At 34.1% G+C, this 25,407-nt stretch overlaps 1 protein-coding gene across 1 annotated transcript in view; it reads left to right on the forward strand.

Moving 5' to 3' along the window:
* LRRTM3 (leucine rich repeat transmembrane neuronal 3) overlaps window positions 1-24,894 on the forward strand; it is a 199,551-nt gene extending 174,657 nt beyond the window's left edge. The window contains exon 3 of the mRNA XM_004280831.3: window positions 10,105-24,894. Coding sequence (XP_004280879.1) covers window positions 10,105-10,314 — 210 coding nt within the window. The 3' untranslated portion in view covers window positions 10,315-24,894. The remainder of the gene's footprint in view (window positions 1-10,104) is intronic.
* The last annotated feature ends 513 nt before the right edge of the window (window positions 24,895-25,407 follow it).

The raw sequence follows: 25,407 nt of genomic DNA on the forward strand, positions 1-25,407 counted from the left end.
AGAATCAAATTCATCTGAGGGGTTTTCATCAAAGAAGTGTTATTTGAACTAAATCTTCAAGTGTAGGACTTTTATGCAACTTAGCAGATGTATATATAGTACCATCTCATTTAGTATGGAAACATCTCAACCAAAATCTGAATTAATTTAATAATAAAGTGAAGAGAAAATGCTAACCAGTAAATTATTGCATCATTTGAAAGCCTATTTAATTAGAAGACAGCTACAAGGATTCATGTAATCCTGAGGTGCTGCCCTCTAGGTCCTAGACAGGAATAAGAACCCCTAAGAAAGTTGGAATATCAAAGTCCTGCCAATGCAAGACAATCTCTCAGGTATGTCAGAAATGCAGAGCCTGTTTTATGAAGAATGCCAAAATAACAGTAAGCTGTTGAGGAGGAAAAAGCCAGTTGGAAAGCAAATAGGATATCAAAAATCATGACAGAAAAACCAAATATAATGCCAGTGATGAGGGAAATCCCATATAGAGCCTCTCTATGAGATTAAAGTACACTGCCAGTAATAGCTAGACTTCAAGAGTTACTTGTAGCAATACAAACATCGCTATATGTTGTTTGCTTTGTAGTGTTTAATTTTCATTCTCGCATATTTATACAAACCTTGATTAAAAATTTCAACTGCTGTATCATCATTATAAGATCCTTAAGTGGACTGCTGTAACCACAATTTCCAGGAAAAAGAAAAAGAATGAGACTGTTTTCAAACTGATTAGCAACTGTACCTCATTGCACAGTTGTATGAAGAAACAGATTTGGAAACATAGCATCAAGATTAGCGGGGCCTTTGAGCCACAGTCTCAATTTGGAGTCCCATCACTATACCTGGCAATAGTGCCAATTTAACAGGCATCAGGCTGTGCAGAAGATTTTCATGTAAATGAAAACAGTTTGGGTCATTTTGCTTTCCTTCAGTAAAAGATAAATATAACTTTTCACTGGCACCGAAAATAAAACAGGTTAACATAGAATGATCCAGGGCAGAGTCCATTACAGGGAGAACTAATTTGGCAGGTGCACCAAACTTCTGGACATCATGGGCCATGAGTCTAGGGAGCACTAAAGAGTTTGAAAAATGCAGGTACAAAAGGTATTAAAGGACAAAGTACAGACATAACATTCTGAAATGTATAGGTGTAAAATCACCAAATTAAAAATAATTATTTTATTTTCAATATTGATTTTTAAAGTTTTATATAGTTCAAATTTAAACTAATTCTTTACATGATAAAATATAACATTAAAAATTTTAAATAAAAATAATAAAAACTTGTAAATAATTAATATAAAATAAATGAAGAAGTTCCTAAACATTATAATGCAGTGCTATGTGCCTCATCATTAGTGTGGATTTTTGAAAATTCATTGTAGCCCTCTACCTCTATCCTAGAGTCAAGATGGTCTGGCCCTGATATCATAAGACTTTATTATCTCAGTCATATAGTTCTCACAGTCATCCAGGGATGAACATTTTTAATTTCTTCCTAGACTATGCCAAGTTCCCATTAGTCTATTACTTAAATTCACTCATGTATTCATTCATGCATTCAATAAATATGTATTTAGTTCTTACTGTGTTTAAGGGACCACCACATGAAACAACATAAGGCATAGAAAAATGTGGTTAGTCATAGATTTTTGAACTCAAGAAGGTTATGGTCTAATATAAGTATATGTTAGAAGGGTTTATGTTCCATCCAGAAGCCTTGAGGCCAAGGACTTGGTGTATCTCCAGCAACTAGCCCAGCATCAGGACCAGCGAAAGCACTGAACAAGTCTTTGTTGAAGTCAGTAAGTTATTGAATGAATATTTCTATTTGGTTTTGTGGACACAAGCACATGAATTTATGAAAATAATTCATATAGCCAACCCCTAGTTATTTCTTGTTGCAAAACTGAAATACAAATTGTTCGTAAAGAAGAAAATACACTCACAAAGGGCAAACTCATTTAAATATTTAAGATGCATATTTTAAATTGCACTTTAATGCAAGTAGAACTATTAACTTTCAAATGGAACTCATTTTTTTTTCACTTTGTGATATCACTCTGCAGGAGTTCACAAAAAAATTTTTTTCACACAAAAGGCACTAGAAGAATTATTATCCTCCTGCAAATAGTGTTTTCTTTCACATTATTCTCAAGTTACAGACATCTGAAATTTTTCAAAATCACATTGAGTTCCTGTCTTATTACCCTATACTTGTTATAGATAGCAATTGTTACTTTAGTTGGCAACTTAGATCTTAAGAAAATACTGAAATTTAGTATTAAGGTGTTGATTTCATCTAAGAATTTAAAAGTGTAAAAAACTAGTTTGTTTTATAAGTGTAAAGGTAGCATAACATAAATTCAGGCTCTTAATTAAGCACTTCCTGAAGATGCTTCTTTAACTAAATTACTAGTAGAATCAAGATAATTAAAATTGATGATCCAACAGTCAATTATACTCACACTAATTAACCATTAGAATGCTTAAGAGCTCCAAGAGATAGATTGCTTTTCAAACAAATAAATTTCAAAGTAAAATATAGTATCTTTGTGGGAGAGTCTATAAAAGTAAACATTAAATCACTTCTCAGCAATATTGACTCTTGCCAATAAATCTGGAAAATAACAACACTATTTCCAAACAAAGAAGATGGTTAGTTTGTTTTGCACCTGCAAAGGATAAACGACATAATAAGTAGAATCAGCCAGTCAGAGCAAAGTGTGTGTGTATACATATATATATATATATATATATATATATATGTATACACACACACACCCTCCCTTACATATATATATATATATATATATATATATATATATATATATATACACACACACATCCTTATACAAGCACACAACTTGCCTACTAGCTCACCCCATCCATTGCCTCCCTTTCCTTTCTTGCATTATATGTGTATCTCCTTCACTAGTCTATGATTTTGTCAGGGAGCAGAAATTATACCTTATTCATGTTTGTTTCTCCACTTCCCCAGTCCTCCTGTACTCCAGCACCTACTTATAACTCTTTTATGTACAGAAAGAAATCAAAACAATATCATTTAATATAAAACAAAATAATCAGATTAACTGAGGTTTCTAATTTTTTAAACTTCTTGTTAAAAAGAAAAACTAACATCATTTAATTGGAAAAACTTCTACCAATTTCCAAGTCAACACAGACATCTAGTTTTAAAATCCCTAAAGGTCTCCCTAAATAATCTTACACGTATTTTATCTGGGTGTATATGTAAGGCTCCGATCCCAGTCCAGAATGTTCTCCAGATTAGACCCTTCCCCTTACACTTTGTATTTGGCCAATATGAGCTTAGTAAGAAGAAGAGAGCTTTGATTTTGAGCTGTCACCATCCATCCACATTGTGAATGCCTGATCAACTATAGGTTTCTTTCCTGAGGACCCAAAGTGCAAAGCAGTATCAGAAAGCTAAAGTGTAGCTTAGCAAATCATAGTGTTTACCCTACTGGAAATAAGATCCAATGTTGATAATTGGTGTCTAAATAGTATCAGACACATGATACTGTGTTCACCTCTCTAGGCTCCAAAGCCAGTGTGAGTTAGATAAAGTGATAAATAAGAAATAAAGCATACTGGTTAGGAAGTCAGGCAACCACTTCTGCAACTCACCAGGTAAATGATTTTTAACTAATTACTTAAACCATCTAAGTCTTAGTTTTTTTCAACTGTAAAATGGGAATAATTATATTTATCTTACAACAGCCTTGGGAGGCTTAAATAAGATGACCTGAGTGCAGCACGTAGCATGGTACCTAGCACACAGTAAATGCTCAATAAATGACAGTGATGATAATGAGGAGAAAGTTAGAGACGTGTCCAGGCAGGTGTCCAGGCAGACCAAGAGATGAAACAAGTGCCCACAGCCACTCAGGTGGCTAGGGAGAGAAATCACTGCAGAAATCCTAAAGAATTAAGGTAGGACCAGAGGTAACATCTAGGCAAACTTCGACACTCTTCCAGTGAACCAAGCTGCAGTGTGATAATTTCTTACACTATTTTTCTTATATAATACTTACATTTTACCAACTGCCTCAATACTTAGAAAACAAAATATTAATTAGTAACATGACTTTCAAGAATCAAGCCAGTAGAAAAGATATTTTCCATCAAGTTTCTTAATATTACTCAAGTAATACCAAAGACACAACTTTCTATTTTTACCATCAGTAAAACTACCAGCCTGTACACAAAACTCATGTTTGGTAGCACTGAAACAAATGTTTCTAACCAATTCCCAATACACATAAAGTTGCACATACTCTAACACAACCAAAGGCTAGTCTGGAAAATTTACATAACCTATATAAATGAAACAGAAAGTAGAGGCATCAAGATAAACAAGAATAAAGTCATTAGCAAGTGCATTTTGAAAAAATTAAAACACTTCTTTAAATAGATTGAGAAATTTACAAGCAGTGGTGTGATATGTACATGTGTGTACTCACATATATCTATATGTACATATGAAATAATGTTTTTAAGGAAGGTAATTTCCCAGAATAAAGTACATTTCAAATCCCACTTCTTTGCAAAGACAGAGTAATGATTCAGACATGATAAAAAAGAAAAGAAAAAAGCATTCACTATTTTCTACATGCTGCTTACATTAAATTAAATAGAAATATAGTTAATCTCGAGAAATGAATTTACAAATATTTAGTTTTATTTTTGACTCTACTGATTAGGCATGCCAGTCATACAATCACTAAAGTAAACAAGGTAATAATATTTTGAGCCAAGATAATGGAAACAGAAATGAGAGAAGTGGATGCATGCAAAAGACATATGTCATTGATGTCAACAAAGTAACGGACAAAAAAATGGGACATTTGGAACAAGGGACAAGGAAGTGTTGAAGGGGACTGGCAAAGCTGACTTAACTTGGTGCTCCCCAAAACAGAAAAAGGACCATGGGGAGAACTTAGTTTGGATCCAGAGATAATGAGCCCAGTTTGAGACAAATTTAGAGACAAACTAGAGAAATACTATTAATTGGAAAAATATTATAATGCCTGTTTTTTATTTTATATATTAATAGGTAGAAATAGACTCAACTGAAAATTCATTAAATTTAGTAGATGAAAAACAAATGTAAAATAATAGGCCTCTGAATTACAACATAAAATGGGGCAAAATGTCTTGATAGTGATAAAGGCTACATCTTAAAAAATTAATTCCTTCATGAAGGAAGTCTGTTTCTTTCACTACATGCAGATTACTGAAAAACAAAATGCTGTTAGCTACAAAAACCCTAAAGTAACATCCTTTCAATAGCCTAGAGAGGTAGAATACTCGCTAGGTAACATTGGCCTTATAAAAATAGAAGATTTCGCCCGTGATGTATGGGAACAGCATGGGCATTCTCCTCAATGATAATCAATAGAAATATTTATACTTAGAAAAACTCTACTCAGAAATAACATTCAACAAGCAAATATTTCCTATGTTTTGCAATTCTAGAGAGGGAAAAACAACCTTTTTATTATTCCCTCTCAAAAGTGGACTGTCATTTTCTGTTCTTCAGAGTACTTACTGTACTTAAAATAATCCTTGCTATCCTACGGAAAAGATGTTTAAATGGCCTGTAACCAACTAATTAGAATATGAGCAATACACATGCATATTTATATGTACACATATATATGTGTACAAATATACATATTATTTTGCAGTGAATATAAGATTAAAATGACCATTTTTACTTAATCACAAATTGGAAACTTTAAAAAGTTATTCTTTCCCCTTAAAGTCACAAGCTCGAACATTTTAAATGAATGGGAAAAAAGACTTAATAATGAGTTATTTTTATTCATCTAACATTACAAAATTTGTGTATGTGAAAGGTACATATATGTGATATTGAGACAGACACTGGAAAATTACTGCTTAGGCAAATATCATTGATGTCAAGACAGTAACTAGTTTAGCAGAGTAGAAATTTTTCCTGAGGGGAATTTCCTAAATAATGTCAGCTTCTACCTCTCATCATTAGAATAGCATATAATGATTTCTTAGTTCAGACTCTAGATGATATTGCTTTCTGGGGAGTTAAGTTTTCATATTCTTGGAACTCTATAAGTTATGCCTTAAGAATAATTAACTCACCTGAAAAATACTGACCTAAAGTATCAAAGGAAACCGTAAGTAATTATAAATAGGAGTTTATCGGGTTAAAATTCACTGAAAGAAACTGTTCTCTCAGAAAGGACAAGAAAACTCTATGGACACTTTAAATAGAGCCCTGTAACAAAAGGTCTGGGGAAGCAGAGGCTTATTAGATTTATATCTCCTACTGCCCTTGCTGTTCATTTTCATATTATAAAATAACACATTTGGGGGCTTCCCTGGCGGTGCAGTGGTTGAGAGTCCGCCTGCCGATGCAGGGGACACGGGTTCGTGCCCCGGTCCGGGAAGATCCCACATGCCGCGGAGCGGCTGGGCCCATGAGCCATGGCCGCTGAGCCTGCACATCCAGAGCCTGTGCTCCGCAACGGGAGAGGCCGCAACAGTGAGCAGCCCGCGTACCGCAAAAAACAAAAACAAACAAACAAACATATTTGGGTCATCTTCAGGTAGGTTGACTAAAGTGATTTATTTTCCAAAATGGGACAATAAGCATAAACTGGGACTGTCCTGTTGAATACTCTATCCATAGGGGAGAGCATGGCTGTGTGCCTCTCCTGCACATCAATATAAATCAGGTAACAATGGAGAAAGGGACAGAGACAGAGAGGATGAATAGAGAATACCCAGGTCAGATTGGAAAGGGAAGAGAAAACATAGGGCACAAGGTCACATGACTGACGATTATGTGAGGAAGGAGAAAGGGCTGCTATATTTACTGACTGGGTGACAAGAATGGATTTACATGGACTGTATCTGAGCCTCAAGATATTTGCTTAATGCCAGTGGAGAGCCTCTCCATCACTACCCAGCCACTATGTGTGCATGTGTGTGTGTAAATAATATTTCTATAGATACAGTATACATCTATGTATATATTTTATACAACAAATATGAAATAGTTGTCCAAAACTAATATATCACCAAAATTTGCACTTTCCATACCACATTTAAATAATTTTGAAATCATAAGTAACTGGCCACAAGATTATATATATATATTATATATGTGTATTTATGTATGTCTTTATATATTGTGTATATGTGTATGTCAATACATGTGTATATTCCTATGAATATACACGTGAATATAACTAATGCTAACTTTCAGATTTGCAAAATCATTTAAGTCAACCTGGGAGAAATCTACTGTGATGTTGTATTCAGATAAGTTTAGCTGTTAAATTCTACTTACAAATACAACTTAGTATGTTATTTGCTTGATATTAAGATATCATCAACTTTAAGAATCACTTTCAATTGCAGGGAAGAAAATACATGTTAAACATCCACACTAATTATAAGTACCATCCCAATTTCAGAAAGATTAAAATGTGAAAAATATGACTTGACATTAAAAAAGTATAACCAAGGGGCTAGGAGTTTTAAAATAAAACATATCCCCAAATAAGAAACTCTATAAAGAAAATATGTGGGATTTTTAAATAAATAATGAGCACTAACTACCTGATATAGTTCAAATTAGGACTTGCACTCTGGATACCAGCAGCCTCTAGATACTAAATCAAGCAGGAAATTGTGTACACACACACACACACACACACACACACACACACACACAGAATAAATGTATCATGGTTTATTATTTTTCATAAATCATCACCATAAAAATTATGAATTATTCACAGTAAATTCCAAGTAAGCCAGGAATGATATAGCATATATAAACCATAAGTTTCCATGACAAATAAGAACAAGTATATAAAATCCTACAGATATATGACCCATAACACATTACAGAACATTGATTTCCCAGAGGCTAATGTTAAACTCACGCACCCAATAACAGTTCTATTTTCATTCTCTCCTATAACTCAAATCTATTCATGCTGCACAATTACTTTTGCATAATAATATATTGTATTTTAGTTATCTGAGCTATTTCATCTGTAACAATAGTTCTTCCTTATTTTAAATGAGCATCTTTGGAAGCATCGTATTATTTTCTTTATGATCTTCCAATCACCTTGACCATTTTTTAAAGCGTATGATGTCTTTCATTCACACATCAGGTAGCATGCTTCAAATTTTTAAAAATTCACATAAATAGGAAGAGTTCTCAGGAATGTAATTTGATGAAGGGGATTACATTTCTGTCTCCAAGGACTAAGCCCTACATGTTTGATACATTGAAATGTTCACATTAAAAAGACATTATAATCTCAAAAGAAGTGAATACAAGAGAAAACAGGGAAATAACAGCTCAACTAATTTTTACTAAAGGAAAACTAAATAAGGGTAGAAAGATAGGGACGGAAAGAGGCAAAAAGGATTCTTATATACAGAGAAAAGGACTAAGAAAGGAAAGAAGGAGTTAATAAAATCTAGGGCTTTCGGCTCCAATCTTAGCTGAGATCAGAGGAATTTAGTCTGAGGTGACCAAAGAGAAATATATTTTATCTACCACCAAATAAGAATGGTGGAAGTTTTCATCCAAGGTAATTCAACAACATGAATTAGTAATTAGGATATTAAACAGAGATCAAGGCTGAAGTTTCCTCAAAACTGCCTACTTTTTAGAACAATTTTTTTAATCTTATTAAAAGAAATGGGAATAATCTCTAGACTTTGACATCTGATTACATTTCAAACTACCTTTTGTCTGTAACACATGTTTCCCTTCTGTTCACAATGGTCACTCTTGCTTTTTCCTATTTTTAGAACTTGCTTCCTTTCATTAAGCTGCAATTAGCAAGAGTCCCTTCCACACATATATCGCTGATTCCTTCAAACTAGCCTCTTCCTTGGTTGCTTTTAGACTTTCATAGAAGCCAGAGTTTCTTCCTGGGAGTTCTCTAAACCTTAGAGTTTAGATACATGGATCAAGCTACAGACATTAATGTTTCAAAGAATGCTCATGGCAAAATAAACATTAAGAAGGTATTGACAGGGGATACATAGCCACAATCTTTACTGACAGTGGCCAAGCTGTGACAAAGCCACAGGTGTACAGGACTATCTCGGCAATCATAGCACAGTCAGGCACCATCATTGCTACTGTCCAAAAGAGCACCTATGGGAGTGAAGAAAAGGTGCTTTTTAAAAAAGACCATCATGAAGATAACCCTGCTCTTTATTTCATAGCATGTTACAATGTTATAGTTTTTCTGAAGTAATATTAAGTTATAGTATCCAGATCATATAGGTAAAAACACTTTAAAATGTGGAAAAAAAAGAAGAAGAAGAACTTATTGGGTAAGAAGAGCCAGAATGACTTGCCTAGACAATTCTCTTCTGCAGTGGTTCTCAAAGTGTGGTGTGTGGATTAACAGCACCAGTATCATATGGGAACTATAAGAAATACAAATTACAGGTCCCACCTCAGACCTACTAAATTAAGGAAAAAAAAAGGGAAGTGGATGTTGGAGCTGAAGAAGGGGGAGGTGATTTTTATGCATGATAAAGTTTGAGGTGATTTTTATGCATGATAAAGCTTGACTCTCAAATTATGTGCTGTGCAAAACATGCACGATTTTTATCATGCTTACTGTGTAGAATTTTATCTACTTGGTCCAGAAATAATACATTAACCAAAAGTTTGAGAACCACTGTTGAATTGTATTCCAATACCATAAGTAACCAAATAATATTTTTCTTAGTTCTAAAACTACAAATTTACCTCACTGAGGAAAAGCATTCTTCTGACTTTTCTAACAAAACTTTTAGCATTTTCAGAATCGCTTAGGTTCCTATTTATCTGAAGGTTCTAGTTAAGAATTGAGCAGCTCCATCTCAGGCTTTAGAACTGTTGCATTCTGTGTGCTAGTATGAGAATGAAGGACATTGGTGAGATAGCGGGGGACTCTTGAGCCACAGATGTACCCATGGTAGTCAGGTCAGCACTTCACATTCCCCAAATCTTGCCCCCAAAGTTGTCTTTTTATAACTGACTTTTCTTGTGTCATTTTTCCCCAGATACCTTTATCAATGAATGTGTCAACTTTTCTGGCATACGACCAGCCCACAATAAGTTACTGTGGGGTGCATCATGAACTTCTCTCTCATAAATCCTTTGAAACGAATGCACAGGAAGATACGATGGAAACACACCTAGAGACTGAGCTGGACCTGAGCACAATCACAACAGCTGGCCGAATCAGTGACCATAAACAGCAGCTGGCTTAACTGAGCTAATTGGTAACCATGGGTTGCCATCAAACTTTGTAACCTCAAGGACAAAATGAGGAGGATTTGTTCATTGTGGACTCTAAAAACAAAAGAAAACAATCCCCTGTTAAAATAAACAAAAATCCAAGATTGATTCATGAAATAAAGAAGACATGAATTGTTTCAACTCTACACTTTATAATTAGCTAAGTTGTGCAGTATTTTTTTGACTTAGAGTATGACCCTGAAAAAAAAATCTTTTTTCTCAAAACTCATCCTACCTGTAAAAACTGTACAGAGCTAATGTATTTTTCATATTGTAAAGTTTCAATTATAGAAACAACTCGTATGTACAGTACCATAATTTAATTACATTTTACTTTACACACTTTATGTATTTCAGTTTCTAAAATTTTAAATTAACAAAAATTATTTCTTGTGTTATTCAGAGTTACTCAGTTTTGTAGGGACTGTTTTGTTACTGCTTTTGTGCCCAGGAACCTTGACTCTCAAATTATGTGCTGTGCAAAACATGCACGATTTTTATCATGCTTACTGTGTAGAATTTTATCTACTTGGTCCAGAAATAATACATTAACCAAAAAGGGTTTGTTGAGACTTATAAGAAGTTCTTCAATTACATAGACAGGTCTTTCTTATAAACGAAAAAAATCAAAGATTTTTTAACACTTCTCAGACTTAACTGTTGCCTTGAATTACAGCCTAGTTTCTAAGCAGTGAAATGTAATGATAAAGAGGGATATTTTAACAACGTATTTCTGAATGAATGACTCATTATTTCATTCTTTTGAGTAACCCATTGTTAAGGGTGGGGGGAAGCATGGACAAAACATCACTGGAAACAAAGGCCGTAACCACAGCAACAGAGTTTGATATACTTAAAAGGTGCAGCTGCCAGTGACAAAGAAAAACTCTGTTACATCTCATTACTTCAGGCCAAGGTGGGAGAATAAAGCATAATAATTGTACAGTAGTAATTTCTCTTAATTAACCCAACGTGGTTTACCTAAAAATAACCATCAGTGCAAAATGTGCCTGGTTTTAAGACAATTTCCCATTTAGAATGGTGAGGCTATATTTTAGCAACATCTCAAAGGAAATATATGAAAATTTTCACTTTGTGTGCTACATCAATTTTCTCCTGGGAGAGAACTCTTAAAACATCTACAGCTGATTCAATACAGATATGAGCCATGGTGGAACTTTATCATGCAAGTAGACTGTAAACATCCTTAATATGTTCTAAATTGTTTATATTGCTATCCATAATGAGATTCACCTCCAAATTATCTGAAAAATAATCCAGAGTAATTTGAAACCACCCCAGATCATATATGGATTATGCAATTGTATTATAAAGTTAATTCAATCAAATTATGAAAACCCGACTTTTCAGAGGCTGAAATAATCAACTTGTTTGTTGTTTGCTTGACACAGGTTACTGTTTGAAAATATTGTTATTTTATCTATGGTATTCACACATTCTTTTGTGTTTTTTTTTAAATATAAAACTGCAAGTTTCAATTGCTGTTACACTAGAAGTGCTTTTTTTATGTTGTCATTTTTAATTCATGACATCAAAAATAGGTTGAGAGTATGTCAATCTAATAGGGATCAAACACAGTCAAAAACAATGAAGAAAAGAATTTGTGAAAACCAATGTCAAACTTTCAATTTTTTATTTCTTCCAAAGAAAATCAAAAGTGTAGTTTTATGCAGGTTTATCATGGCAAATTTAAGAACAGGTTCAAAGAGAATGGATTAAAAAAATCAAGAGCAAATTTTTGTTGAAAATATACTGTCAGAAGGGAAAAAAACAAAATGTTGGAAGAGCAAACTCTTACTAATTTAAATGAAACTAAATGTCACAGTACTTGTATCAACTATCTAGCATTCCAGATTTTGTAACATATTTTGCATAAATTATTTGCTATTCAGAAAATTGTCATTTTTAGTTTAATTTTAATCTCTTTTTTCCAATTTCTAATTTCCTTGCACTGTATTATTGTCAGAGTATTCTTAATCCTCTACACTGATATTTTGCTTTGCAGTTAGCAAATCTATAGAGGGTTAATTATAAATCTATTATGTGTGGATCTGAAATCTGATGCAAAATTTTATTTATTATGTAAACCAAAATGTCATTTGCAATTTTTTCTCATAGAAGTTGTCCTTGCAAAGATTCAAATATCTTTTAATTTGTGTAAATAAGCATTTTATATCTTCTCTTTCCAGACATTTTCAAACTGACAAATGATTTTTAGAAATTTTAAAGGTTCCAGGGAGCCTCACAAATATATGCCCTTTATTTCCTGAAGCAAACTGCTTTCTTTCTTAAACATTTTAAGTTCCTCTGAAGTGAACAACTATAAATAGAAGCAGTCACCTTGGAACCAGGTGCATGGGAGGTCTTAGCTCTGTGCATCGGAGGACTTATTACGTACATTAAGAGCCAAATAAACTAAGAATTCTGGTATTTGTCATATTTGAAATTAAACCCAAAGGATCTTTAACAGGAAAAAGAAAAAAAAAGATGCTAAGTTACTTGTTTGCTTAATTTTTATTCTGCCATGTCCCGGGGTGTGGGGGCTTTGGGGAAATGAAAACCTGTTAGAGGAGACTGTGTCTGGAATCTTTAGCATACATTTGCAATTTATATATTTGTGTCTAAAATCCCTATTTCTAACCTGTCTTTTTCAGAATTCAGTAATCTCCCATTTCCTCTTTCTAACCACCCCATGTCTTCCTTCCTGTGTACTTCTCACCTCTTTAAACAACTGAAATGTTTCTATGTTTGGAGTTGAAAAATGCAGTTCAGCCCAACATGGTTACAATAACAGCGGTAGCTACAGCAAACACATTTATGCGGTGTTTTGAAGCTTACAAACCACATTCCACATAAATTATCTCATTTTGCCTTCATAACCAATCTATGAAGATACATTAATACCAAAGAAGTTGAGACTTGCCCAAGAACACAGGGTTAATAATTGGTGGAGTTGAACTACTCTCAAAATTCAGACCCTATTAGTCTTTCCACTATACTAAAAGCCTTCCCTCTCTGATCAGGGCCAGAGAATTTCCAGATAGTAAATAGAATGAAAAAATGTTTGACATGTTGTTTAGTAATCCCCAATTTAACTCAGTTCCTCTATCTGTATAATATATGGGCTAAATGGACTCTTTCTGTGTGCTACTCTGGGCTCTCACATTAAAACTCTTTTTTTTTTTTTTTTCTTTTTTTTTTTTTTTTACAGTACGCGGGCCTCTCACTGTTGTGGCCTCTCCCGTTGCGGAGCACAGGCTTCAGATGCGCAGGCTCAGCGGCCATGGCTCACGGGCCTAGCCGCTCCGCGGCATGTGGGATCTTCCCGGACCGGGGCACGAACCCGTGTCCCCCGCATCGGCAGGCAGACTCTCAACCACTGCGCCGCCAGGGAAGCCCATATTAAAACTCTTTATTCAAAAAGTATAACAAGTCATAAATTTCTTAACAAATCATATCATTTGTAAATGTGTAGAACTGTTGCTTCCAAGAAGTGGATGTATATAGGCCCCAAGGTCCAGAATAAATTTGAGAAGCACAAAAAAAAAAACCCAAAACACACAAAAAAACAAAGATCACCAAAATCGAGATTATGCATAGAGTTATAAAACAGATTCACAGTGTGAGGTTGAACATATGTTTAACACATGTTCAACTGAACACACATTCAATTCAGAGCTAATTGGAAAAACCTTTGTAATTTTATTTTTTTCCTTTTTTGTTTCAGCAAAAGTACTTATTGAACCATGAATTCTTACATCTATCTTAATAGAGAATAATTTTCTCTATTCTCCTTCCAATAAAAATGAAATGTAATTCATCCAAACTGATGTACAGATGCAAAAACATATGCTAATAAGCAAATAATATTTTTGATCAGCTCATTTTATCAAGTCTCTATCCCTACTCCCAAAACCACAAAATCAGACAGATTTTAATATAAATTATATTTTTAGAAGGAAAGAGAACTTGCCCAAATTTAACGTCCAAGACAAATGACATAATCCTGACTTGAAATCAGATCAGTATGACTCCACAAACTGCTTAGAAATAGAATCTTTTTTTCAAAAACATTTTCTGAAATAAAACCACTGTATATGAGATTAAGAATATATGTTTTTCTCTGCTCCTGACTGGAAGACAGTTATCATCTCTCAAACTCAACATTAAAAATAAGTAAAGGGCTTCCCTGGTGGCACAGTGGTTGAGAGTCCGCCTGCCGATGCAGGGGACACGGGTTCGTGCCCCGGTCCGGGAAGATCCCACATGCTGTGGAGCAGCTGGGCCCGTGAGCCATGGCCACTGAGCCTGCGCGTCCAGAGCCTGTGCTCTGCAAGGGGAGAGGCCACAGCAGTGAGAGGCCCACGTACCGCAAAAAAAAAAAAAAAAAAAAAAGAAGTAAAGAAACTGCAAGCATGAAAACAGGTACCTGATGTGAATGATTAGTAGTAAGCTGGAAGAAAGAAAATCAGATGTAGATTTTCTGCTGGGTAGATGGTAGCCAATGAAGGAAAAAGTAACGGAACCAGCAGATATTCAGCCTCAGGAAAAAGGATAAGAAATCTCTAGAGTAGACATAATAACATCTTACAGTGGCATAGCTCTTAACAGTTTATCAGTCAGGGTAATGGTATAACCACCTCGTAACACATAAAAAGTCCCGAGGTCCAGATGGGTTGATTATACAGTAAGAAATCCAGATATGTTAGTCTTGCAGTAAGTAAGAGCCTCCAACTACTTTTATTACCTTCTCAACTCACCACAGCTGTCCCTAACTAGAGAGGTACTAAAGGCAGAGGATCCAGGGTCAAGGCTTTCAAAACTCTGACATACCCACAAGGGTGGAGTAGACTGACAATCAGCAATTGTGCTTCATTTTAGTATCAAGTGTAATGGGGAAGAAATAGTTGAAAATTTAAAAAATATATACCAAACGGTGATAGGTTATTTGTAAAGATCTCTCACGGCTTACATAATGATTTTATTATGAGATAAGAGGCTTATATGTAACATTTTTAAGTTAGGGTAAAATTGGTGTTTAAAAAAGTCCACAGTTGATTATTTACCTTTCTATTAAAGACAGTGACCTTAAAGCAAAAGAGTGCCTCAGCCATGTAGGACTTAGAGCACTCTTGAATTTCTTCCTCCTTTCTCCCATCTATTTATAGATTTTCTTTTATATGATATATATCTTCCCAAAAAATTAAGTGAAATTTTATTTTGTATAAATCAAATAATATTTCAAATACATTAAGGGACTATATGATAAAGGATCCTTGAAGTAAATCCTTCTTGTTTTCTCATCTGAAACACCACTCACTAATTTATCTTTTGTAAACTGATTTACACATATCTTGTGTTGCATAATGCAGCACACGGCCTTAAAGGTTCTATGGTGCAGTCTTTACCTCAGACTGTATAAAAGAAAGGACTCTCTAGTTTTGAGCAGGTCTATAGACACTAGAGTGATCATTTTCAGTCAGTTTCAGTTAGGGAAGTTATTTATCTGGACTAATACGAAAAATACTATTAAAATAATACGAATGGATAAAGTTGACAAGTTACATTTTTTCTAGTTATTGGTTTAAACTATTGTCACCTATAATAGCGTCAAAGCTACTATTAAGAAATCAAAATGAACCCAAATCCCTTGGATCCATACTAGATTTACTGAGTCAGAATCTCTGGACCTAATCTCTAAGGCATGCTAAATTTTGCAAAATATTATTCAGATGAATTTACTTTTGCCAAGCCATTCAATTGTTTTTTATTCTAGCCTAAAATTCTTGTGCTTTCCTATTCCAATGTGAATCTAGTTTGCTAAGCCTGGATGAACATTTTTCTTGATTAGAAGAATGTGCAACAAAGGACAACTATACATAAAATGGTCAGGTTTTCCTGATAAACTGTTATTTATAGATTTTGCTCCCCACTAGCTCTTTCAACAGAAATCTCTGAAAACTATCTTAAATCAGCTGGGTTATTCACTTATTACTTGCTTTCATGGATAATAATATAACTGTTGAAAAGCTGGAGGTGGGGAGAGAAGAAGGACTAATTTATGATGTAACAGGCATTGTGTTGTCCTCATTTCATTCTCAAACCATCTTAGGAAACAGGTATAACCACCATTTTAAAAAAAGGAAAATAAGAATCATGGTAGCTGAATAATTTGCCAAGGCTTATATAGTAGAGTTGGGGATTCAAATCCAGTGCTCCTGACTCTAAGGATGTGCTCCTACCACCCAATAGCACATTTTCAAATGTTAACAAAGACCACAATCAATATAATTAGGCTCATATATTTTAATAAGGGGTGTGGAGACAGGAGGAAAAGAATGTACTTTCCTATTCCTAAACAGAAAAATTACATAAGCTATTTCACACTGTGTAGAGATTTCCTTCAATATCCCAAGTCCACAACTTAATGGAAAGAAATATCTGTTATTTTCTTGAAGTTTTATACATTGTTTCCTAAAAAGCATGAACATTTGAAAGAAAAAATCCTTCAAATAATAAATACTCCTAGGGCTTCCCTGGTGGCGCAGTGGTTGCGAGTCCGCCTGCCGATGCAGGGGACACGGGTTCGTGCCCCAGTCCGGGAAGATCCCACATGCTGCGGAGCGGCTGGGCCCGTGAGCCATGGCTGCTGAGCCTGCACATCCGGAGCCTGTGCTCCACGATGGGAGAGGCCCGCATACCGCAAAAATAAATAAATACTCATGTTTTATTTTCATTTCCAATTTTTCTAGCATATTATAAACTTATGACAAAAACATGATAAGTAGATATCCATAATATAAACTTCAACTGGCCAAAGATGGAGGGAAGGTTGTCTATTGAAGCAAAAACTATATAGACAGTCAATAAAGTAACGAGTGCAATGACAATGTGAAAAAAGACCAATCATCTACAGTCAGAAAATGTTGACTGGCAATGACATGGCTTAGGTTGCAGAATATTTCCTTTGATGATTTTATGTGGGGATATTTTTTGTAGAAGTATCATTACTTACACAAATGATATGGGATCTAGGAGCATGTTACATAAAGGAGGCAGGAAGATAACCGCTATAACAATGTACATTCTGCTTGTCCTGTTACTCAGAACATATTCAATAATATATAGTTTAAATTAAAAATAAATATAATTTTCCTTGTGAAGGTAATACAAATGTTTTTATCATTATGTGCAGGTGGCCAAATAATTTTTTTTACATTTATTTTTAAATTCACATCATCAAATAAATCTTCCTTAGTTTCAGCTATTAACAAATGATTATTAAATAGTGGTTACTGGGCTTCCCTGGTGGTGCAGTGGTTGAGAGTCCGCCTGCCGATGCAGGGGACATGGGTTCGTGCCCCGGTCTGGGAGGATCCCACATGCCGCGGAGCACCTGGGCCCATAAGCCATGGCCGTTGAGCCTGCGCGTCCGGAGCCTGTGCTCCGCAACGGGAGAGGCCACAACAGTGAGAGGCCCGCGTACCGCAAAAAAAACAAAACAAACAACAACAAAAATAGTGGTTACTGTTGATTCCATTAGTGTCTCTAGGAGCATTTTATTAAACCACAGGACTAACAATCTCTCCTATTTCTCCCTGAACTTGCACAAGCCCAAGGTAATATAATTGGGAAGTTACATTATCATTTTACTCCATCACACTATCTGAATATGTAACATCCATGTAAAAAACAGTTTTTAATAATCCACATGGGATTCAAGAGCCAGTAAAATACTCTGTAAGTCAAAATTCTACTAAAAATTGCCACTACTACAACTGTGATAAAACTATATGCTATAAATTTAAAACAATTAATAAATCCAGCAAAGAAAGAAGCTCTAGCATCCTGAATCTAATATCATTACATCTGTTCATCCTGGCACCACGACCACCATACAGAAATTATAACTGAAATATCTAAAGTAATTCTGATTTGGAACAACAAAGTTGCTCCTTGTATCTGGGTTGAAGATGTGATAAAGGACAATGAAGAAGACAAAAAATACTACATATACCGAGAGGTAGGTAAAAGAAATGTGATTTATTCTCATTAGATAGCCTGCAAGTAATTTTAAAATTTAAGACTAATAATTAAAATTTACAATAACATTTATGTCATCAAATGTCATCAGTAAAAACCAATATTGACATTAGGGACATAAAAACAAGCAGATATTTGTGATGGCAATACATATTAAATAGATAGACAGAATTAATTCTACTGAAAGAGAAAATACTAAGGATAAAAAATACTTTAACTATCACTATTATTTCTCCAGAGAAAAACTGCAAAGTCAGAATAAAAGATTCAAACTAAATACCAAATGCTCTTTTCAAGATCCATTTTGAAATAGCCCAAATATAAGCTGCTTTTAACCATGAGTAATTACATTAATTCATAAATACCTAGTCAGATTCTGATGTTGAGAAATGAACTGTGTTTTAAATATACTCCATCTGTGCTTACTGTTTTACATCAATGATATATTTGCTTTCAATTACAGATACATAAAGACAATGTCCTAAACAGTCTGATGAAAACATGGTGAAAGACTGGATCAACCCTATTCGTTCTGCTCTACTATAACGCAATTACTGGAATAGCATGTCCACCGCAGTCGGAAGCTGGAAATATGGTTTCTAAAGTCCTCTCTAGCAGTTCTTGACCAAGACACTTGTAATATTCATTATCTATGGGTGTTATTTTATATTCATTTATAAAATAAGGAAATTATTGCCTTGAGACAAGAGCCTAGAGACCCATCCCAGCTCTACTGTGACTACATTTATAACAAAGAGGTCTAAGGAAAGACACTGAATATCTCTGAACTTCAGCTATCTGGAGAAAAACCTGAGATCTTTGTGAGGTGGACAGTTTTTCACCTTTGGATTTGATGAAATCTTAAGATCAGTGTACTGGACATCCTTCAAAACTCTTTGCCAGTTCTTCCTTAACAAACTCCAAACTTGAGTTTCTTGAACCACTGTTGGATTTTAGACATGCCTATTTCACAATGAACCCTTGTCGTACTTCATCATTTTCTGGAAGAATAACATAAGGCTGGGGTAGTAGCCCTTATTAATGTTTTCCTTGCATTTGATTCCAGTTATGGAACAAAAATGTGTGAACTAATATGACACCTTGGTACTACCATAAAGGGATAGGAAGAAGTGTCTTTTAACAGATAAATACTTTAAGTAATATAAAACATGTAGTTTGGGGTCACTTCTTTTAAATTTAATAATCAAATATAGATTTCAGATAAGTATATGCCTTCAAGCTACTCTGAATATAAACATAATTCTCTACAATGATGACATAGTTTTATTGTCATATACTTTCACTTTCTGAGGGCAGACAATTGACTGTGCTCTATAATTGCCACCAGAATTTAATTATTTCCAGAAATAATGACTTAGTACTAAGCACTTTAAAACAAAATGATAATAATTAACACTTAATGTTTACTTTTCTAAACATTTTACTTGTATTAATTCATTTAATACTCATTAATATGGTTAACAGGATTAATAATAACCCTATAAAGTAAGTACTATTGTTATCCCTTAAGAAGATAAGGAAAATGATGATCAAAGTGACTATGTATTGATAACATACAGCTTCTTAACTGTGGAACAAGAATTAAAATTCAGATGATATACAGACAAACTAACCCCTACCAACTGCCCATTTAAAGTCCGCTTCATAAGCCAAATACTTAAAATTCTATTCACTTAAGGCTACAACTGAAGACATCAATATAATGGATGTGTTTATTAGATAACCAATATATGTCAAGTGGAAAGCAAGAATCTTCGAGAGATATAAAAAAGTATACGATATAGTCCTCGTTCTCAAGGGACTTATAGTCTCAGCAAAGAGAAAAGGCATTCATATTAAGGAAAAAAAAAAAATCAAGCTAAATTGAATACCTGTAAGTGCAGACGGCAATCAGAAGATGAAATCAAAGTTAGCAGAGTTGTTGGGGATAATTCTGGGCAAAAGTGAGAACTGAGATAGAAATATAGAATGTAAGACTAACAGTATGCAGATGGGTAAAATGAAGAGAGGGAAGTGAAGAAAGAACATTGTGTTTTTATTTATGTACATTTGTTACTCCAGTAGTATTTGTTAGAGTCGTGCTTGTCTGGCATAGAAACACCCAACTCAATTTTTGTCCTGATTGCCTAAAAGTTCGGACCCAAATTTTACTCTGGCCACAGCAAACTTGTGGCCTTTCTAGATGGACATAAATATTTCCCAACTTTTCCTCAACTCTATTTCTCTTTATATTGCTATTTATTCACTGTATTTTATTTTTCTTTGGGGCGGGGAGGTGTTAAATAGTATTAATCCTTTGTGGAAAATGTTATATCTGTTTCATTAAAATGTTCGTAACGCATTTGGAAGACTGATTCAGACAACTTTATTAATTTAAAATAATTATGTGAATTAAATCAAATAATTTCTTAGAAGCTAATAATTATAACATCCTCAAATTACTGTTCGGCATCAGGTAAAAAAATGGCCTACAAATTGACTGACTTTTTCCTTTTACAACCTCTTCAGTCTTTATGTTAACCTTGGTAAATATTAACCATAATTTTTATTCCAAAAAGTAAACACAACTTTTACTTTTGATTGCTCCATTTCACAAATAAAGAAACTAAAGTAGAATATGATTAAAGGTCATGATCAAAATCACTTTGGTAACAGAAAACAGACCCACTAATAGAATTCATATTTACTCAATATTAATTTTCACTACAGTAAAATATTTCATGAACACATCAAAATTTAACAAAATAAGCAGAATTATTTCTGCCTTAAAAGTACAGACAGGGCTCCCCTGGTGGTGCAGCGGTTGAGAATCTGCCTGCTAATGCAGGGGACACGGGTTCGAGCCCTGGTCTGGGAGGATCCCACATGCTGTGGAGCAACTGGGCCCGTGAACCACAACTACTGAGCCTGCACGTCTGGAGCTTGTGCTCCGCAACGAGAGGCCGCGATATTGAGAGGCCCGTGCACCGCGATGAAGAGTGGCCCCCGCTTGCCACAACTACAGAAAGCCCTCGCACAGAAACGAAGATCCAACACAGCAAAAATAAACTAATTAATTAATAAACTCCTACCCCCAACATCTTAAAAAAAAAAGTACAGACAACTGTCAATGAAGTTGTTACATTTAAAAAGTGCAAATGAGGTTGAGAAACATTCTCTATCAAATTTTGCTTATCATTTGGACTATTAACTTGCAGCTATCTCTGTGGCCACTGATAGTTATAAATTTTCATTCACAGGTATTTATTCTGAGTGCCTGTTCTTTTCTATAGGGATTATGCTTTATATCAATTACTTTGGGATTTTTAATTCAATTCAATCAAATAAGTATTTATTCAGCTTTTACTATAACATGCAAGGACTAAGATAGGTGATAAAGTGACCAAATGCTTAAAAGTGAATAAATAATTGCAATTCGGTGTGATATTTCTAAAAATGAAGTATATGCATGATGCTATAGGATTGATGGAGAAAGAATAATTAATTTTGCTGGAAGAAAATCTGAAAAGTCCTCAAAGTAAATGCCATTTGAGACTCTGGATTCTCAAGTTTGCCAGTCACACAACTCATACCTGTCCTGCAGGATCCACTCCCCACTCCTAATGAAAGTTGGGAGGTATTTTAGATGTTTATGAGTATTACCTTCTAGAAATCTAGAACTCTGATAGTTTCTGAGTCTAGTATTTTCCTCAGATAGTTAGCTACTCCGTTTCTTTCCATGTATAAATACTAAGGAAGATTTTTAAAAATTTTCCCCTTCCACAATCTTCTAAATTTAATCCTTCAATCAGAAGTATTCAATTTAGCCATTCCATGGTAAATTCAGGACATATGAATTTTGTTAAATAATAAGTAAATAAGTGTAATGGATTGTCAGATGTTTTTATTTTGCTTTGTTTTAACATGCCCCATGCAAATCCAGTGTGTGTGTGTCAAAAAGGCTATATTGCAGTTCTAACCTCAGGAATATGTGAAAAAATGTAGAAGAGGTATATTTGCCTGTGCAATTTAAATGTTCACCACTTACTGGTTATGACATGACTGATATTAAAGTCAATGAGAATTAGGTTATAAATAGGGTCTTTTCTATTCTATTCTATCAAACAATTCTTTTAGAAAGTGAAAAATATTAGTAAAGTGGTCAGTTCATCCAATACAGCAATGAGCACTGTTGCTCTGGTAGCTGCTCAATATCATTAACTTTTCATTTCTTTAAATATGTTTTTCCCTTAACAAATTCCTCTCTTTATGAGACTACCATTATTCCCAAAGGATTTCACTGTTTGGTGCTTAAGGCAATTTCTTATTAAATTCTCAAGAATGCAACTTACATTAAGCTGAGGCAAAAGAGTTGGAGCGAATTCAGTAACTAGTTCAAGGCACAGTTTTCTGATCTTCCCACTTACAAAAATGAATATATTTTAATATTAGAATTCCAGAATATAACAATATTAACATGAAGAGAGCTCATCATGAAGAATGCTATTTTAGTGAATGCCAAAGAACTTGTTTCTTAGTGGTCTCCTAAAATATTCTTGCGGATTATGAAGAGTGTGCAGTATGGCAAGGGCAGCCATGACAATCCTATATATGGAAATGAAATGTATAGTATATTCAAATAATCGTTTTCAAAAATAAATTACATATAAATTTTTACTCTAGATAGTTATGTGGCCCATGCTATATTGTAGTAAATGAACCCGTAAAACTGAGTTCATTAGACTGGAACTATCTACTATATTAAATACCTAAAACATTCTTAGTATGAGTACGTTGAATATTACCTTTGAAATGTTACATATGTAGGATGTATAATTTTTTCCCATTTTTAAAATTTTGTATAATTTTTTAATGACTATAAAATTACAACAGCCTTTAGGGTTTCTGAAGTTTCATGACTGTCCTTAATTCCTATCAAAGAGCAGCAAAATCTAGCCTGAGAAACTCCAGTTGGTTTACAAAGAAAATTTGCTTTTCATTTTATGTGGCCCTGTTACAATTAGTGTGAAATACTGACACTTACATTCCTGAGTGCAATAAGAGCAGGATGGAATGGTTATGGCAAATAATTGGACAGTCTCCAGAGAGGCTGTGAGAAATACTATTAGACCTCCATCTGCTGGCTGGAAATTCCAGGTTCATAGGGTTTAATGCTAGCTAAAATAAAAGGCTTTGATGATTTCTACCACTCCTTTTCAGGCTTGTACCCACCCCATCTACTTCCAAAAGGACTTGTGACAATTTATGGACTAAAACATCTGCATAATTAAATATTTTAAGCTAGTGATCACTAGAAAGGCTACATTTTATTATTTCTATTAAATTTCTCATTGCATATGTGTGCTCACATAGTGAGCAAGGGTGATAAGACTTGAAGAGGAAAAGTTTATATTAATTTATCTTGCAACATAAATTTTCCAATTATACAATATTATGCAGTTCTATTAGCGCACCAATATGGTTCTGTTTTAACTTAGTTCCAGATCTGACAACCAAACCTAGTTTTCAAAGTAAGTCTTTTTTTCAATAAATTGAATATCCCAGTGCTTTAAAAAATTCAGATAAGGCTCAAAGCTTCCCTTTTAAAAAGATCCTTTGACACTTTTCATAAAAGGAGCTCTTTGCTTGTGGCTGGATTTTAGGACTTCCACGAATCCCTTGAACATTCAATGACTTGGCTTTATGTAACTATATGTGTGTATTTATGAAAGATCCAGAAGCTTGCTAATGAGAATTGCTAAAATAAATATATATATTAAAATATAAGATTATTTCTGCCAAACCATTATGTGATACAAAGTCATCCACTGGGATGTATTTACATGTGTTACTGTAATGGACAGTAAGACAAAAAGAAATCCACTGAAGGACATTCCTTCTTCTGTCTAGAGTTATGGTAACCCAGAGAACACACCAATCTCCTCAGGAATACCGGTATAAATTTTTAATACGTGAAAAATATCCACACTATTCACCTGTGACTGCTTATGAAATTCCCAAATGGTAAGGTTCTTACCAAAGCAAACCCCGAAGCATCTAGCATTTGAGCTATTTCATTCCAGAGAAAAAAAATTAAAAATTTTTTTAGAAATAAGAGTAACTGTTAGTAATACATTATGTCCAAGTCACTCCAGCACAGTGTATTTCAATCACTTCAGTATTTTTATCTCCCCAAAAAGTGTCAGAAATGAGACATGAAAAACTATTAACTGAATCATTCACTCACTGAATAGATGTTGTTGTCAGTTTGTTCTTTGGATGGAAATAATGAACAACTGATTTATTTATAACTGGTAATTATGATAATACACCTTCATTTTCCACCCTTTTCAGTATATTATAGATATTTTATAATTGTCTTATTTCATACCAGATCTAAAATCATAAGCTTCCATAAAAATTTCTTCTTTCCCAGGCTTTTCCATAGTTTCCTTTGATTTGGGGTGTAATTAAAATATTTTAACTGACTTGGTTCTCTTGTCTTATTTTTTTTCTTTTCATTTTCTGCCTAAACCCTTGTGGAATTGATCCATATCTTAAATTTATGCAACTGGAAACTGAACTCTGAATTTTAAGTAGATGCAGAATACATTTATATAATCACTGTAGAGTGAATCTTGTTACCATTTACTTGATCAAGTTTACCTCATTTTTTTTTTCTGAGATAGGGGGAAACAGAGCAGCTAAAGAAAGATGATAGAGGCAGACTTTGGTGCTTTGTGACCACCTGGATGGGTGGGATAGGGAGGGTGGGAGGGAGGGAGACGCAAGAGGGAGGAGATATGGGAACATATGTATATGTATAACTGATTCACTTTGTTATAAAGCAGAAACTAACACACCATTGTAAAGCAATTACACTCCAATAAAGATGTAAAAAAAAAAAGAATTAAGGCAAGAAAACTTATTTCATCCCATTTTTCAATTATTTTTAGAGCAGAGAGAAACATTTCCCTTGAAGTTTTCATCTCTAACTCTGA

The sequence above is a fragment of the Orcinus orca genome, chromosome 14, assembly GCF_937001465.1.
Source record: "Orcinus orca chromosome 14, mOrcOrc1.1, whole genome shotgun sequence".
NCBI lineage: Eukaryota > Metazoa > Chordata > Mammalia > Artiodactyla > Delphinidae > Orcinus > Orcinus orca.